Genomic DNA, 19,040 nt, shown 5'->3' with positions numbered 1-19,040 from the left:
AAAATGAGAAATAAAGCAAAAAATGAAAATAAGTAAATGCAAACAAAAGTGAATGCCCCAAATGCAGCAGGTGGCACAGAGAGAGAGGGGCAGAGAGAGTGGGGGGCAGAGAGAGAGGGGCAGAGAGAGTGGGGGGCAGAGAGAGAGGGGCAGAGAGAGAGAGAGAGGGGCAGAGAGAGTGGGGGGCAGAGAGAGAGGGGCAGAGAGAGAGAGAGAGAGAGAGAGAGAGAGAGTGGGGCAGAGAGAGAGAGAGTGGGGCAGAGAGAGAGAGAGTGGGGCAGAGTGAGAGAGAGAGAGGGGCAGAGTGAGAGAGAGAGGGGCAGAGAGAGAGAGTGGGGCAGAGAGAGAGAGAGAGTGGGGCAGAGAGAGAGAGAGAGAGTGGGGCAGAGAGAGAGAGAGTGGGGCAGAGAGAGAGAGTGGGGCAGAGTGAGAGAGAGAGGGGCAGAGCGAGAGAGAGAGGGGCAGAGTGAGAGAGAGAGAGGGGCAGAGTGAGAGAGAGAGAGGGGCAGAGTGAGAGAGAGAGAGGGGCAGTGAGAGAGAGAGAGAGAGAGGGGCAGAGTGAGAGAGAGAGAGAGAGGGGCAGAGTGAGAGAGAGGGGCAGTGAGAGAGAGAGGGGCAGAGTGAGAGAGAGAGGGGCAGAGTGAGAGAGAGAGGGGCAGAGTGAGAGAGAGAGGGGCAGAGTGAGAGAGAGAGAGAGAGAGAGAGGGGCAGAGTGAGAGAGAGAGGGGCAGAGTGAGTGGGCTAGCGGTGAGCGTCTCGATGCCGCCCGTTGCTAGGAGACGGGCGCCGGAAGTCCCGTCCGTCGCTTCAACATGTCCGCCGGCGCCGCGGCCGCGGCAGGGAGAGCGGGACCGGGGCCTTAGAGACGCAGTAGAGGCCGGAGAGCGGTCAGTAGGGGCCGGAGAGCGGTTAGTAGAGGCCGTAGAGACGGTCAGTAAAGGTGGTCAGCGGGGCCCTAGAGGCGGTCAGTGGGGTGGAGGCGGTCAGTGTGCCGGGGAGAGTGGGGTCGTAGAGACGGTCAGTGGGGCCGGTCAATAGAGGCCGTAAAGGCGGTCAGTAGGGGCCCTAGAGACGGTCAGTAGGGGCCCTAGAGACGGTCAGTAGGGGCCCTAGAGACGGTCAGTAGGGGCCCTAGAGACGGTCAGTAGGGGCCCTAGAGACGGTCAGTAGGGGCCCTAGAGACGGTCAGTAGGGGCCCTAGAGACGGTCAGTAGGGGCCCTAGAGACGGTCAGTAGGGGCCCTAGAGACGGTCAATAGGGGCCCTAGAGACGGTCAGTAGGGGCCCTAGAGACGGTCAGTAGGGGCCCTAGAGACGGTCAGTAGGGGCCCTAGAGACGGTCAGTAGGGGCCCTAGAGACGGTCAGTAGGGGCCCTAGAGACGGTCAGTAGGGGCCCTAGAGACGGTCAGTAGGGGCCCTAGAGACGGTCAGTAGGGGCCCTAGAGACGGTCAGTAGGGGCCCTAGAGACGGTCAATAGGGGCCCTAGAGACGGTCAGTGGGGCCGGTCAGTAGGGGCCCTAGAGACGGTCAGTAGGGGCCCTAGAGACGGTCAGTAGGGGCCCTAGAGACGGTCAGTAGGGGCCCTAGAGACGGTCAGTAGGGGCCCTAGAGACGGTCAGTAGGGGCCCTAGAGACGGTCAGTAGGGGCCCTAGAGACGGTCAGTAGGGGCCCTAGAGACGGTCAATAGAGGCCGTAAAGGCGGTCAGTAGGGGCCCTAGAGACGGTCAGTAGGGGCCCTAGAGACGGTCAGTAGGGGCCCTAGAGACGGTCAGTAGGGGCCCTAGAGACGGTCAGTAGGGGCCCTAGAGACGGTCAATAGAGGCCGTAAAGGCGGTCAGTAGGGGCCCTAGAGACGGTCAGTAGGGGCCCTAGAGACGGTCAGTAGGGGCCCTAGAGACGGTCAGTAGGGGCCCTAGAGACGGTCAGTAGGGGCCCTAGAGACGGTCAGTAGGGGCCCTAGAGACGGTCAGTAGGGGCCCTAGAGACGGTCAGTAGGGGCCCTAGAGACGGTCAGTAGAGGCCATGAGAGCGGGGATGTAGAGTGGGTCACCACGCTGCTCCCAATGTGATGTGAGGTCAACCCTGCTCGTCTACGAGATGCTGTAAACCCTTTTATTTGTTTGCATTTTTATTATAGTGACCAATTTACAATTAAAACATGTGTATCTATCTGGATGAGTCCGACATACTTCTCTAACATATTAATTGTATTCATCTTAAAGGAAGCAAGTACTGTATCTGTATGGAAATAGCATAACTTTAGATAGGCACAATGCTAGAGTAATTCAGTGTAACTTTAGAGTGTAAGGTAAACCCTACTCGACGAGGAAATGCTGTAGCTCCTTTTATTTGTTTGTATTTTTTATTACAGTGACCAATTTGCAATTAAAATATGTGTATATTTCTGGATGAGCTTTATATACTTTAACATAAATGGTATTAATCTAAAGGAAGCAAGTTCTGTATCTACATGTAAATAGCATAACTTTAGATAGACTCAAGCAAAATGCTTGAGTAACTCAGTGTAACTCTGAGGTGTGATTTGAATTTGTGCAGAGCTAACTTTTTCTAATAGAGACCTATTTTCTGTGTCCTAATTGATATTTTCAAACAAAGTGTGTTGTGAAGCAAACCATGGTGGGTTTGATCCTGAATGCTTTGAGCAGGGAGGCCGAGGGATAGAGGTTGAGACTGGAGTTTGCAAAGTTCTCTGGACCTGATGCAGAATTTGATTAACATCTAAACACTTTAATCCAGCCATTTAAACCACAAATGAGACAATGACTCATCTATGGCATCAGTCTTGTCGATGATTTATTTTAGCGATTGGGACAGGTACACTGTGTTTCTCTTTTAGTGTCTCCTTTTTCTAACTTCTCTTTGGTTGTTTTTCCTACTGTGTTGTAAATTGAGGTTGTGTCTGCATTGGGGAAGTTATTTATTTTGTGTCTGTACCTCTTGAGTTCATAGGTTTTCTTTCTCATTGCACCCAAGCTCCACTGGTCTCTGCTGCCTCCCAAACCTCCATGGATTCTTATGTAAAACTTGCCTCCCTCAGCCAAGGAAGGGACAAGATTTTCAGGTATGTTTTATACACAGTAAAGATGTGTATAGCTTGTGCATTGAATGGACTGGTTTTCATGGTAATGATGTTTGCATTTTCATTTGTAGTTAACCACCTTCCACCAATATCCCCCTTGGTTGCATTTTAATCAACGCATTTTGCAGTCCACAGCTCAGTGTAAACATTATTAAAGTTGTGTGATGCATAATTGTTCTAATTGTTCCCTTGCAGTATTTTGAATGGCAGAATGTAATTAGTTTCTCTGCAAACACCAATTTAAGTTTACTGTTGTACTAATGTACTTCAGTTGAACATTTATTGTGACAAATCCGGAATTAAATGTGTGTATATTTCTGCATGAGTTCTATATACTTCTCTAGCACATAAATTGTAATAATCTAAAGGAAGAAAGTACTGTATATGTAAATAGTGTAACTTTAGAATGCAATTTGAATTTGCACAGAGTTAAATTACTCCAACAACGAGACCTTTTTTCTATGTTCCCCAATTGATATTTTTAAACAGAATGTGTTGTGGAACTCCAGATAATTCAACTGATTCTTGCACTGGCAGCAAACTGGCAAGTGAGTTGGGTTTAAGTGAAGTGGAGCAGATGGATTTGCCTTGCAATGTGTAAAGCTAATGCACTGTCAAGTTTGATTAGAAGTAACTCGTAATCCTTTGGGTTGTTTGGGGACCTCAATTACTTTGAATTTAATCGAAGGGATCCAAGGCTTACCCGACTAGATGTATCCAGGTAGGTGTTGGAATAATTTACACTAGACGTGAGTGACTATCAAACTGTAGCAACTTTATCAGCAATAACTTGTCAGACAAGGAGAACAGTCAAGCAAATGTCCCCAATATTCCAAGTGTGCAGTATTTTAAAATTATTTTTGATAGCATAATAGCTCAGGGTACGATACGATACAATACGATAAACTTTATTCATCCCCGGAGGGAAATTGGTCTGCTGACAGTCACAACACACAAGGTACACAAAAACTTGAAATTAAAAGTGAAAAGAAAAAGACAAGTGACTATTGGCTGGCCACCGTGTGCACAGTGACTTTACCGGAACAAATGAACAAACAAACACAGACTTGTCCCCTGGGTAGAGGATTTAAAAACTAGAGTGTTGGCTGACCATGATTCCTGATCAAGTAAGCCTGGAGTGTTTTGACTCCCCAAGCATTAGGGGCTACGTATCCCATTGTACAGGTCCCAATCCAATTCGTAGGTAGGGATTTATAACCATTGTCACCACACGTCCAGAATACCCCGTGCTGAACAACCGTAAGGTATTACTCAGTTCGGTTCCAGCAAAATAATTTCCAGCGAACAGCCTGAGGGTGTGTATGTATGTTTGCGTATTTTGCTGCTTAACAAAGGTATCAGCTGTCCACCAGTATGAGGTGTCACCATAAGTGATGTTTTCAGACCCCTGGTAGTCGCAGGTGGAATTAACACCAAGATGTTTAAAATCAATATCGATGGTAGTGTTATGCAAGTTTCTAGGGTCCCACGCCAGCATTCCCATGAACTCTGAGGGTATTCGGAAAATGGGCTAGTAAACCAAAAATGGGAATGGTCTACCAGATACTGACATTGTTTTGGATTGATGCTGCCCATCTGGGTACCCCCTTTGTGCATTGTTCTTCTGGACACACAAGTGTGCTCTCTCTCATGAGAATCTGTGTGGGTTGTTACCTGTATTAGCTGAAAGTTATTGTCCTAAGCTGTTGTGCTTTTGATCACAATAGTTACCGACTTTAGATAGAGTCCAGACATTAGTCTGGGGCTGGTGCAGGCTTGCAATGGGACGTTAGTCTGGGGCTGGTGCAGGCTTGCAATGGGAGGTGTGGATCCATGTCACTTTTCCTCTTTGCTTCACTACACTGTGGGTCAACATCAGCACTTGGAACGGTCCTTCCCAACGTGGTCGAAAGCAATTATTTTGCTTAAGTCTTTATGAGCACGTAGTTTACAGGCCGGTACACTAGGCAACTTTCACTAGTTTGTTCTTCTGTGCTTCGGTCACCTGTGAATGGAAACTTTGGGAAGATTTAGTTCGTGCAATGCAATGATTCGGCATGTTCTCATCCATGCTATGAGTGTCCCTTGCCTTTGTTGGCAGTGGAGCAGGTAATTTCATTGGCCTCCCCATTACTATCTCAAGGAGTTAACCTTGTACACTGATTAGAGCTAGATCTCATTATCATTAGAGCTAATGGCAAGGCTTCAGGCCACTTTAAACCTGTCTCATTACATAATTTAGCCAATTTTGTCTTGAGTATCCTGTTTTGTCTTTCAACTACCCCTGATGATTGTGGGTGATATGGGCAGGATAAATGTTGTTTGCAATGAAGTCCCTTCATTAGTTCCTTAACAACTAAACCAGTAAAGTGGAATTCATTGTCTTGACAGAACCTCTGGAATGCCAAATCTCGGTACTACATCTTTCAGTAGCACATTGGCTACTGCTGTGGCATCACTGCTGTGAGTGGGAAAGGCTTCTACCCATCTGGAAAACAAGTCTACAATTACCAACACATGCTTATAACTTGTACACTCGGGCATTTGTATAAAATCCATTTGCGTGTAAACAAAAGGTCCCCGTGGTTTGGGTTGTGAAGCAGGCTGTACGCTGGGAGTTTTTCCCATGTTATACTTTTGGCATTTCATACAGTCAGCAGTAACTCTATCAGTAAAAGCAGCAAAACTAATCCCATTCATCCCCCTTTGGCAGCATGTGTAAAGTGATGATACGTGTGCCAACCAGGGTAGAGGTTGCTTAGAGGCAATTGCAGCCGTCACAGGCGACCCAAAGATCACTAGGCAATTGAAAACATTTGGCATCTCTCCCCCATTGGCGCTCAGAAACATCGGCAGCAGCTTTTATCTATTATTTATAGAGGACCCTGGGGAATCACAATTTTGCAGACACTGGGGGGGATTAATGTTTTAATTCTGAGGGTGGCTACTGCTCGGAGTGCTACATCAGCTCAGCCATTGCCTAAGGAGGTGTCATCCCTAGTGTGTGCGGAGCATTTCACTACTGCAATAGCTGCGGGCAGTTGAATAGGTTTCAAAAGGTTACGGATCATTGTCTTGTGTCTTACGGGGGAACTGAAAGAGGTTAAAAATTTGTGGGCTTCCGATAATTAGGAATCCGGATTAATGTTAACAGTAGCAGATTAGTTTAAAATACATGCACGGGTGAGGCAAAAAGTTCAGCAAGTTGAGCTGCGCAGTTTGAAGGTACGGCTGCTGATTCGACCGGAGAACTGGAGGTTGATATCACGTAGCCTATTTGAAGGGAGTCGACAGGAACTCTGGTGGAGGATACATCAACGAACAATTCATATTCCACAGTGCACAGAATTAATTTTAAGCAGTTCACAGTCACCCAGGTAGGAAGTTGCAGTTTTGGCATAAGTGTAATTTTGTCCCATAGGATGGTATTAGGCTGTGCAGTGTAGGTTGGTTTTGCTAGGTTTGCAGATTTATTGCATATCCAAAACTAGACAGTCCTTCAATCTTACGGAGCAAGTAGCTTGAAAAGTTATCGGGCAATATTTTCCAACATCAGACCTGGGCTCCTTGCTCTCTTTCTGATACTAAAAGAACCATAATGTGACTGTACTGTGCTTCAGGAATTTGAAGAGTCATTCCAGTAGGTGAACATATAATGGTGCATCCTAGCTTGCAAAGTAGGTCTCTTTCCAAAAGATTAACTGGTACATTGTCTGTAATGAGGAGCTGATGCTCACCCTTTTATGCTTGGATGTCATACGAGGCTTTTTCTGATAGTGGCATGGAGACAGGCTGTCTCCTGTAACACTGACATCATTTAACATTGAGTTTGATTTTGGCAAATGAGGGTAGTCTGAAGGTCGTACTATGGAGTGTGTTGCTCCAGTGTGAATGAGGAATTCGTTACTGATGCCATTAATTGTGAGAGTGGTTCAGGGCTCACTGGGAACTTGGGTCTGGGATAGCAATTGTGTGTAAATTCCATTTGGAATATTTTGGAGGACCAAGAACCAAGAAGATATCTCAGGGTGACATAGTCATCTAATAGACCGGCCTTGATGCTAACTGGATCCGAAAAAGTTACTCACAGTAAAGAGCTTATGACGTTGGTGTAAACTTTCAGATGGTGTCCCTGGTTAATGTATGAAGTGTCACTGTACAGACAGTTTTTAACCCAGTGTCCATATTGACAACAAAGAAAGCAAGTTATTCTTACAGTTTCTGGTTCTTCCCCCTTCCCCTTCCAAACATTCTTCCCTTTGGGGCTTTAGGATCCACAGGGTAAGATGTCTCTACTGGGATACTTGTTTATATGCCAGCTGAGTCGTCTGTCACTAGAGTTCTGTTCTCAAGAATCCAAGTCAGTTGAAGAGATTACCGATCTCAGTGGAACCTCAAACTGTTGGAATAATTTACACCAGACGCGAGTGACTATCAAACTGTAGCTACTTTATTAGCAATAACTTGTCAGACAAGGAGAACAGTCAAGCAAGAAACTGTCCTCACGATTCCATGCAGTATTTTGATATCATTTTTAATAGCTTAATAGCAAGGTTAGTCACGTACACTTTTTTACAGGGTTAACTATTGTGATCCAGCATTCAGTTACTTTCCACTGAGAAACAGGCCTCTTTATCGATGTAGAAAGATTTGGGAGTTTCGGTGTAGCCTTGAGTTCACAAGCTCTTCTTTGTGTTTAGCAAACTTGTTTTCATGACACTATGGGCCACCTGCACCAGGAATGTTTAGCCATTCACTGGAGTAACATTTGATTCCTACAGTGAAATGCTGCCCCTGTTGAAATACAAAATGGAAGAACAGCTCGGTTCTTCCCACAATTCCCATATAGATAGAGACTTCTACTATTTCACTTAGATTATAGAGTCATTGAATGAAACAGTGTGAAAACAGGCCCTTCAGCCCAACTTGCCCACACCGGCCAACAATGTCCCAACTACACTAGTCCCACTTGCCTGCGTTTGGTCCATATCTCTCCATGTACCTGTTTAACTGTTTCTTAAATTATAGGATAGTCCCGTCCCAGCCTCAACTACCTCCTCTGGCAGCTTGTTCCATACACCCACCACCCTTTGTGTGAAAAAGTTACCCCTTGGATTCCTATTAAATCCTTTCCCCTTCACCTTGAACCTATGTCCTCTGGTCCCTGATTCCCCTACTCTGGGCAGGAGACTCTGTGCATCTACCCGATCTATTCCTCTCATGATTTTGTATACCTCCATAAGATCCATCCCTCATCCTCCGGCGCTCCATGGAATGAGACCCAGCCTACTCAACCTCACCCTGTAGCTCACACCCTCTAGTTCTGGCTATGAACTTCTTGCATGCCTTCCATGTTGTACTTCATAACAACCACCCTATTACCATTGGTCTTGTTGAATTGCAGTATCATCAATTTGAAAATGGTCATCCATGTTTTCAAGTTCCTTTGTGGTATTGTCCTTCCTGTTTCTGTGAACTGTCCAATCTTGTAACTTGTGATATGTTGAAAGACGAGCGGCTAGGCTTGTATACACTGGAATTTAGAAGGATGAGAGGGGATCTTTTCAAATCATACAAGATTATTAAGGGGTTGGACACGTTAGAGGCAGGAAACATGTTCCCAATGTTGGGGGAGTCCAGAACCAGGGGCCACAGTTTAAGAATAAGGGGTAGGCCATTTAGAATGGAGATGAGGAAACACTTTTTCAGTCAGAGAGTTGTAAATCTGTGGAATTCTCTGCCTCAGAAGGCAGTGGAGGCCAAGTCTCTGAATGCATTCAAGAGAGCTAGATAGAGCTCTTAAGGATAGCGGAGTCAGGGGGTATGGGGAGAAGGCAGGAACGGGGTACTGATTGAGAATGATCAGCCATGATCACATTGAATGGCGGTGCTAGCTCGAATGGCCGAATGGCCTACTCCTGCACCTATTGTCTATGTCGTCCTTGAAATCTGCCGTTTGTCACTCTGAAATGTAATTGCTGTATGATTTCACTATCAAGTCAAGTCAAGTCAAGTCAAATTTATTTGTCACATACACATACTCGATGTGCAGTGAAATGAAAGTGGCAATGCCTGCGGGTTGTGCACAAAAATAATTACAGTTACAGCATATAAATAAAGGTAATAAGTTACTAAACATAGCACAAAAAGTGTCGACAAAAATTTGGTCTCTGGGGTTATCAAAGTTGACAGTCCTGATGGCCTGTGGGAAGAAGCTCCGTCTCATCCTCTCCGTTTTCACAGCGTGACAGCGGAGGCGTTTGCCTGACCGTAGCATCTGGAACAGTCCGTTACTGGGGTGGCAGGGGTCCCTCTTGATCTTGCTTGCTCTGGATCTGCACCTCCTGATGTATAGGTCCTGCAGGGGGACGAGTGTAGTTCCCATGGTGCGTTCTGCCGAACGCACTACTCTCTGCAGGGCCATCCTGTCCTGGGCAGAGCTGTTCCCAAACCAGACTGTAATGTTGCCGGACAGGATGCTCTCTACAGCCCCAGAGTAGAAGCAATGAAGGATCCTCAGCGACACTCTGAATTTCCTCAGTTGTCTAAGGTGGTAAAGGCGCTGCTTAGCCTTACCCACCAGTGCGGCAATGTGCGTTGCCCACGTCAGATCCTCTGCGATGCGGACTCCCAAGTATTTGAAACTGCTCACCCTATCCACAATAGACCCATTTATCTCCAGTGGCGTGTACGTCCTTGGATGTTTAGCCCTTCTGAAGTCCACAATCAGCTCCTTTGTTTTAGTGACATTCAAGAGGAGGCTATTGTCCTGACACCAGAGTGCCAGATCAGCCACCTCCTCCCGGTAGGCCTTCTCATCGTTGTTGGAGATCCGGCCCACCACCACAGTGTCATCAGCAAACTTGATGATGGAGTTTGAGCTGAACCTGGCCCTACAGTCATGTGTGTACAGGGAGTACAGTAGGGGGCTAAGGACGCAGCCCTGGGGGATCCTATGTTCAGGGTGAGGGAGCTAGATGTGTGTTCCCCCATCCTGACCACTTGGGGCCTGGCAGTGAGAAAGTCCAGGACCCAGGCACACAGAGGGGTGCTAAGCCCCAGTTCCAGCAGCTTCTCAACCAGTCTGCTGGGGACTATTGTGTTGAATGCTGAACTATCAAGGTCCTGAGCTCTGGAGTTACCTCCTTGAACCCGTCTGCTGCTTTATCTTTCTTTGCAAGATGCCCCATAATATCACTACCTTTAATTGGGCTTGTTGCATTTGCCCTAATGTTTCTGTTTTATTTGGTAATGCTCCTGTGAAGTGCACTGGTTTTTGATGGATGTGAGCTAAGTGATGTAAATTAAGAGAGCAAGAAACTGAAGTGCTGGATGCACTCAATGGGTCAAACTGCATGTGTCAGGGAGAAGGAATTGTTCTCATTTCGGGTCGAGACCCTGCATCGGGACTGGGAGTGGAAAGGGATGATGGCCAGTAAAAAGGAGAAAGTGGGAGTGGTAAGTAGGTGATAGGTGGACTTAGGAGGGGGCGAAGGATGATGGCAGATCGAGCCAAGGGAGGGATCGAGTTGGGAAATAAGAGTCGAGGATGATAGATGGAAATAGGCAACGGGAGGGGGGGAGGGGGGGGTGAAAAAAGTAAATTCAAATCAAGTGGCATAAGTGAAGACATTAATGGGACTGGTTTTTTTGATCAAATTAAGTATAGTTTGCACTAATTTGGAATGTGTAGAACTTGATTATCTGCTTTGTAAGCTATCTTTCTAAGATGTCATGCTCAAGATGTGGAGTTCATCTTGCCAGTTTTCTCACAAATTTATATTGAGGAACTCCTCAAATTCTAGATTTAGTTATGGTTCAGGCTATTTCTTAGTCCTCTGTTTTGTTATTGGAGTGACTTTCAGTGCAATTGATTTTAGACATCATTATGGATGATGTTGTCCATCATTTGTCTGGTAGGCCTGTTTTTTCCCACAACCTCTACATAATATCCATTTCTAACCACAACTAATTCAAGACAACTATATTTGCTTAATTTCTGCAAATGGTGACCGTCGTTACTCATCAAGACATGGTTTCTCCTTGCTCATCTACATATTCTATTTTAAACTGATTATTAAATTGATGGCTATTGAAGTACACAAATTAACCCTTTTAACTATGATTTCCATTGAAACTCCATTAATCTGTCTGCATAGATCTTGCAAAAACCTCTACAGATTCTTAATTACTGATGGATAATTATTTTTCCTGACATATCATCTCTGGAGATAGACACAAAAAGCTGGAGTAACTTAGTGGGTCAGGCAGTGTCTCTGGGGAACAGGAAGAGGTGACGTTTTGGGTCGAGACCCTTAGAGTCATCGAGTGATACAGTGTGGAAACATGCCCTTCGGTCCAACATGCCCACACAACAATGCCCCAGCTACACTAATCCCACTTGCCTGCGCTTGGTCCATATCCCTCCAAACTTGTCCTATCCATGTACCTGTAACTGTTTCTTAAATGATGGGATAGTCCCAGCCTCAGCTACCTTCTCTGGCAGCTTGTTCCATACACCCACCACCCTTTGTGTGAAAATGTTACCCCTCTGATTCCTATTCTTCAGACGGAGAGTCAGCGGAGAGGGAAACGAAAGATATGAAAAGGTACATAGAATAAATGAATGAAAGATATGCAAAAGGACAAATAATAGCCAGCAACGATGATCAAGGAAAGGTAAACTCCACAATGGTCCGTTGTTAGCTGTGGGGAAGTGATAACGAGTGATACAAACAGTAAAACTCAGCAGGACGATAATATTTTCCCTCCTGCAATTGGATGCTGCATGAAAACATTCGTAAAACATCTCCTTTTTTTTTCTAACTTAAAAGGCACATAATGACATTCCTTGTCTTTAGTCCAAGATATTAAGCATGCATTTGCCGTAAGCATGAGTTGCTGTTTGTTGCATGTAGCAGGAAATAAGCTCTGTGCTTGCATTTTGTTTTCTTTCAGAACTACTCAGTATGCATGCATATTACTTAATTATCTCATTCACAAGAATGGCAGCAACAAGGAGCTGGCTGCCAAACTTAAACATCTGGAGTCTAACTTGAGTTCAGGACGCAAGTGTAAGTATAAAACAGTGCTGGGAGGGGAAGAAAGCAACGCACCTTACTCTGGCCTGCTGCAGCTATTCGTTGTGATATTTGCAAAAGCAGATTATTGTGTTCCTCCACAATGCTTTGGTGTTTTTTAAAGCATAGTTTAATCCAAAGTGAATGGATTAATTTGTAACACGTTTTTCTGGGAACCATTTCTCCCTAAAGACTTCCCATTTTCCAGTCTTAAAATTAGCAGATTTGGTTATGGATTTTTCTGAGTAGCAGCAAGGCTGAAACACAATGGAAATTTAGCATCAAACCCAGGATAGCTCTTTAGAGGACAACTCTTTGCATCTCTGCATTTTAAGGCAATAGGCATCCAATAAGTTGTACCTGAAGTGTGATTCCTGGCATTTTCATTCCTGGTGGGCAGTTAATGGCATGTGGCTGCCACAAGTAAAGAAATCGTAAACCCATAATTTTGTACTCAAGAACGTTTCCAATAAAAGTCTTCGAGTAGCCTAGACTCCTTCCACCTTCCCTCTTGTAAGTCATCGTCCCTTTCTCTGTTTCCTTTTCCATCCCTTTTTCTGTCTCCGCAGCATCTTGAGAGGAGGCTTTCTACTCTCGGGCATCTGAAATATCCTTTTTTTTTCCAGGAAATGTGGCTTCTGCCATTTGTGGGTAATGGAGGCACAGCATGGAAATTGGCCGCTCCGCTCAACTTGGCCACACCAACCAACATGCCCCATCTACAATAGACAATAGGTGCAGGAGTAGACCATTCGACCCTTCGAGCCAGCACCGCCATTCAATGTGATCAAGGCTGATCATACTCAATCAGTACCCCGTTCCTGCCTTCTCCCCAAACCCCCTGACTCCGCTATCCTTAAGAGCTCTATCTAGCTCTCTCTTGAAAGCATTCAGAGAATTGGCCTCCACTGCCTTCTGAGGCAGAGAATTCCACCGATTTACAACTCTGACTGAAAAAGTTTTTCTTCGTCTCTGTTCTAAATCGCCTACCCCTTATTCTTAAACTGTGGCCCCTGGTTCTGGACTCCCCCAACATTGAGAACATGTTTCCTGCCTCTAACGTGTCCAACCCCTTAATAATTTTATATATTTCAATAAGATCCCCTCTCATCCTTCTAAATTCCAGTGTATACAAGCCTAGTCGCTCCAGTCTTTCAACGTACGACAGTCCCGCCATTCCGGGAATTAACCTAGTAAACCTACACTGCACGCCCTCAATAGCAAGAATATCCTTCCTCAAATTTGGAGACCAAAACTGCACACAGTACTCCAGGTGTGGTCTCACTAGGGCCCTGTCCAATTGCAGAAGGACCTCTTTGCTCCTGTACTCAACTACTCTTGTTATGAAGGCCAACATTCCATGGGCTTTCTTTACTGCCTGCTGTACATGCATGCTTCCTTTCAGTGACTGATGCATTAGGACACCCAGATCTCATTGTACATCCCCTTTTCCTAACTTGACACCATTCAGATAATAATCTTCCTTCTTATTCTTACCACCAAAGTGGATAACCTCACACTTATCCACATTAAACTACATCTGCATGCATCCGCTCACACAACCTGTCCAAGTCACCCTGCAACCTCATAGCATCTTCCTCACAGTTCACTCTGCCACCCAGCTTTGTGTCATCTGCAAATTTGCTAATGTTACTTTTAATCCCTTCATCCAAGTCATTAATGTATATTGTAAATAGCTGCGGTCCCAGCACCGAGCCTTGCGGTACCCCACTAGTCACTGCCTGCCTTTCTGAAAGGGACCCATTTATCCCCACTCTTTGCTTTCTGTCTGCCAACCAATTTTCTATCCATGTCAGTGCCCTACCCCCAATACCATGTGCTCAAATTTTGCCCACTAAGCTCATATGTGGGACCTTGTCGAAGGCTTTCTGAAAGTCGAGGTACACTACATCCACCGGCTCTCCCCTGTCAATTTTCCTAGTTACATCCTCAAAAAAGTCCAGATTAGTCAAGCATGATTTCCCCTTCGTAAATCCATGCTGACTCGGAACGATCCTGTTACTGCTATCCAAATGCTCCGCAATTTTGTCTTTTATAATTGATTCCAGCATCTTCCCCACCACTGATGTCAGACTAACTGGTCTATAATTTCCTGTTTTCCCTCTCCCTCCTTTCTTAAAAAGTGGGATAACATTAGCTACCCTCCAATCCACAGGAATTGATCCTGAATCTATAGAACATTGGAAAATGATCACCAATGCGTCCACAATTTCTAGAGACACCTCCTTAAGTACCCTGGGATGCTGACCATCAGGCCCTGTGGATTTATCAGCCTTCAGTCCCATCAGTCTACCCAAAACCATTTCCTGCCTAATGTGGATTTCCTTCAGTTCCTCCGTCACCCTAGGATCTCTGGCCCCTAGAACATCTGGGAGATTGTTTGTATCTTCCTTAGTGAAGACAGATCCAAGTCAGCATGATTTTCTTTTTATGACAAGAATCTTAAGTCTTGGTAATTGGGTGGTTGAATTTATACTTGCAATTGGTAGACTCAGAAGGACGTGGGTTAGAAGGAGCATGGACATGTGTGTGATAAGACATTCAATGGAAAAAACACATACAGACAACATATGGCGACACGGTGGCACAACAGTAGAGTTGTTGCCTTGCAGCGCCGAACACCCGGGTTCAATCCCGACTAAGGGGGCTTTCTATAGGGAGTTTGTACATTCTCCCCGTGACCATGTGGGTTTTCTCCGAGATCTTCAGTTTCCTCTCACTTTCCAAAAACATACAGGTATGTAGGTAAATTCGCTTGGTATAAGTGCAAATTGGCCCTAGTGTGTAGGATAGTGTTAATGTGCGGACTCAGTGGGCCGAAGGGCCTGTTTCGCGCTGTATCTCTAAACTAAACTAAACTAAAATGAAAGACGGTGGCAATGAATTTTGAATAGGTGGAGGGTGAATTTAGCTGTGAGAAAGAATGGGTTGCAAAAACGACTAGTCAGTGCAAATTCAGAATGATTTTAGGTAACTAAGCAAGTTAAGGTAGAATTTATGGTCATGAGGCTAGTGGACTGGTGCAGTTTGGATTTTTAAGAAAGGGATGGGAAAGAGAGACATGTCTGATCTGGTTATGAGCTGCACCATGTATAGATACGGTGAAAGAAGGTGTATCCAGTCGGTAGCTTCACCACAGGCAAAATCTTGCACCCATGAGCAAAGCTTTAGGTGACACAAGCTGGGGCAGTTGTGATACTAGCTTTTGGCTTGTGCCCGATTATTTTTGCTGGGCAGTTCAATGAACTTTGATAGCAGTGATGTGCTGGGGTCGATGGGAAGTAAAAATAACTGGTGGGTGAAATGAAAACTAGAATAGATTGGTCTCTTCTCCCTCTGTTACTAAAACAAAATAGAAATTAGTCTTCAAGGAAAGATTGGGATTGCTATATGTTTTCAATATTGATTTTGTTTTTGTTACTATTAAACATGTACAGTGTTGCCCAATGCTACAACCATCAGTGTCTAGTTTCCACTCCGTGTTGGAAGCTAAAAATATTTCCGGAGAGCTCTGTTTTATTAAACTGCAAAGTAATAAATTGATGTGGAATGGAGCTGTGAACAGATCTAATGTAAGGTCATAGCAATAGCTCAATAGCAGCTTGTACCACTCATCACAAGTGCCAAGGAACAACATCAATTGGTGTTTACATTGAATTGATGTCATTGTCTATGCTGCAAAGACCAGCCTTTACAAGGGGAGAAGAAATACGTATTTGCTGTGCATAATAACCAGATGTATGTATTATATAACCAGTTGAGTAGAATTTGAAGTGAGTTTATTGTACTGGATGCATGTGACAACATTTGCATTCACAGTAATGTTTGACAAAAATCAAGTGAGTGAATAGTTATATGGTCAGGATCCACGTCGAGGGATAAATTACACGTTGTCACTACAGGGTTTGAAAAATGTACTCGTTTTCTGTGACGTTTGAATGGATAGCTTTGAGAAGTGTGACTATTGCCAATTGACTCAGTGTGTCCATAAAAAGGAAACTGGCTTTATTAATGCAAATGAAAATTCTGCATTCAGTTCAATAAATTATAAAATCCTTGTGATGGAAATTACTAGAGCAAGAAACAGTGGAAAAATTGTGGTCATCTGATATAAAACAATATTCATAATTTTTTTCCCATAAGAGTTGTTATCAAAGAGTATCCTTTTTAAACCAGTTCAAATGGCCCATTTTTCTTTTGGTCTGATGTTCAAGTATGCTAGAGGATGTAATAAAAAGCAGCAGCAAACAAGATGCAGGAAAAAGGTTCCTGATGTTGGGGATGTCCAGAACCAGGGGTCACAGTTTAAGAATAAGAGGCAGACCATTTAGGACTGAGATGAGGAAAAACCATTTTTTACCCAGAGAGTTGTGAATCTGGAATTCTCTGCCACAGAAGGCAGTAGCGGCCAATTCACTGGATGTATTCAAGAGAGTGTTGGATATATCTCTTGGGGCTAACGGAATCAAGGAATATGGGGAGAAAGCAGGAGCGGGGTACTGATTCTGGATGATCCGCCATGATCATATTGAATGGCGGTGTTGGCTCGAAAGGCCAAATGGCCTGTGCCCGCACCTAGTTTCTATGTTTCTATGTCATAGTTAGTGTGTGATATTGCATATGGAAGACACATTGCAATAGAGAGAACCACTTGTGCTCCAACAGAAAGACTACATTTAAATTGCTTCTGCCTCACCAAGAATAATTTCATTTAAATACCTTAGCCATTGATAACAAGAGTCTTGTGATAAATGCTGTTTGTTTTGTTTCAGTATTTCGGTTGGGTAACACAGTGGATGCCGTTCAGACAGCCAGAAGGAACGTTCAGCTTTCAGACCCAGTGCTTCGGTTTTGTCTCACTGCCATCCCCCTCAGTCGGGCGCTGTACTACATTTGTGATAATATTCTCTGGGCGGGAGCAGTGGGACTCGGTGATATTGATAAGGAGAAGTGGAGCAAACGATGCAACCGTTACTATTTTTTCTCACTAGTTGTCAGCCTAGGTAGAGATGTCTATGAGGTTGTCCAGCTCATGAAAGAAGAAGCGCTTGTCCGAAAAAGGCAAGAGAGCAAATCCGTTAGCAACCTGGAAAACAATCATGTGCAGATCGAGTTTGACTGGATAGCAAGGATCAAGTCCAAAGCTTTCCTCGTGCTGCTTTTCCAAAGCCTTGGGAGCAATCCTCCTGTGTTGCTTGATGTTGTTAAAAATCTCTGTGACCTCGTCCTCCCGCTCGACAAAATTGGCATCTGCAAAACCAATCCTGCTGTGGTTGGGTTCTGTGGGCTCCTTTCCTCAATCCTCTCAATTCTAGCTTTTACACAGCCAGCACTGAAGTTGAAACCATGAATAAGCTCTGCTCTCCCAGAAGAATAAGAATTTTATTACTTCTCCGACGGAAACAGCAAATGAAAAAAAAAAGCGTGAAATGGAAATAGTGTTTTCAATATGTTTCCTGAAAATTTATAAGGTACATGGTGGATTTAAATTTTGCTCAGTGCAACTTGAATTTTCTAAATCTCCAAGCAGTGATCTCCAATTTGTGAACCTGAAGCCTTTTTGATCAAAATCTCACATCCTCCTGTCATGGGCAAAAAAATCAATTATTAGTTAATGTGAAGCCAGGCTCAGGTTGGCAAAATTCCATTTGGATACAAAGGCAGACTAGAAGTGCACCAATTTAGTTTTTCAACTTTACCAGGGTACTGATTCTTTAATTTATGTCTATCTGTCTGATCTTGCACTTCTACCTGTTCTACATTTTTATTTATCTCTCACCCAAGCAAGGTAAATAGAGAGAAATTTGGCATTTACATTTGCTAGATATTGGTAACAAGACTATAGTCTTGAGATTGAAGAGAAAAAGTGAGGGAAAAGTGCGAGAACTTTGGAATTATGAAATGCTAATGCAAAAGGTGTGATAAAGATTAAGATGTGTAAGACGAAACTGCGGATGCTGGTTTCAACTGAAAATAGACACAAAAAGCTAGAGTAACTCAGCAGGACAGGCAGCATATCTGGAGAGAAAGAATGGGCGACATTTCGGGTCAAGACCCTTCAGTCTGAAGAAGGGTCTCAACCCGAAACGTCACCCATTCCTTCTCCAGAGATGCTGCCTGTCCCGCTGAGTTACTCCAGTTTTTTGTTTCTGTCTTCAAGATTGCAGTACATGGCAAGGTATTAGGGATAGGTGTCTGAAATTGGGTGTTAACACCTTCAGTTTTGTGCTTGCCGAGTCAGTAATAGAAGAGGATTAGCCCCTTGTGTGATGTGATCTCTGGTTCAATCCATTTGAGAAACCAATTTATTCAGCTAAAGTTTTTTACATTTGCAAAGAACTTTCTTAACTTCTAATACCTTTGTGCCCTACTTCATTATTTGCTTTGGTATGGAGCTATTTCTTGTTCTCTATTATCTTACTGTTCAAGGATTATTTCTTTAAAAATTCCAGTTTTTACCTAAAAAGCTTGTTTTTTTACAGGATCAAATTTGAAATGACGTTCATTTGAATTAAAGCACTGTATAACTTTAGCAAATGTGCCTGATGGAGAAAGTCTCTTTGCAAAACCCTTGTCATCAAATACGATGGGAAGTATGATGGCATAGCAGTAGAGCTACTGCCTTGCAGCGCCAGAGACCCGGGTTCCATCCTGACTACTTGTCTGTATAATCCAAAGATGAACAGGTTTGTAGGTTGGTTGGCTTGGTATAAATGTAAAATTGTCCCTAGTGTGTGTAGAGCAGTGTTAGTGTGCGGGGATTGCTGGTCGGTGCGGACTCGGTGAGCCGAAGGGCTTGTTTTCGCCCTGTATCTCTGAACTAAAACTAGACTAAAT

The 19,040-nt window shown here is 44.4% G+C and overlaps 1 protein-coding gene across 5 annotated transcripts; it reads left to right on the top strand.

The window, feature by feature from the left end:
• The first annotated feature begins 787 nt into the window (after window positions 1–787).
• On the top strand, window positions 788–18,222 carry pex11a (peroxisomal biogenesis factor 11 alpha). 5 transcript variants are annotated; one of them, XM_078427244.1, is made up of 4 exons: window positions 788–887; window positions 2,973–3,084; window positions 12,061–12,176; window positions 16,976–18,222. In XM_078427244.1, the coding sequence occupies exons 2-4, from the start codon at window positions 3,029–3,031 to the stop codon at window positions 17,551–17,553; spliced, it is 750 nt and encodes a 249-aa protein (XP_078283370.1). In that variant the 5' UTR covers window positions 788–887; window positions 2,973–3,028; the 3' UTR covers window positions 17,554–18,222. The 5 variants fall into 5 exon arrangements, with proteins under 5 accessions (XP_078283370.1, XP_078283375.1, XP_078283374.1 ...); XM_078427249.1 differs by having other exon boundaries at window positions 794–887; window positions 2,997–3,084; XM_078427248.1 differs by having other exon boundaries at window positions 800–908; window positions 2,997–3,084.
• The last annotated feature ends 818 nt before the right edge of the window (window positions 18,223–19,040 follow it).

This window comes from Rhinoraja longicauda, chromosome 33 (genome assembly GCF_053455715.1).
Source record: "Rhinoraja longicauda isolate Sanriku21f chromosome 33, sRhiLon1.1, whole genome shotgun sequence".
Lineage (NCBI taxonomy): Eukaryota > Metazoa > Chordata > Chondrichthyes > Rajiformes > Arhynchobatidae > Rhinoraja > Rhinoraja longicauda.
This window is presented reverse-complemented; position numbering and strand designations above follow the sequence as displayed.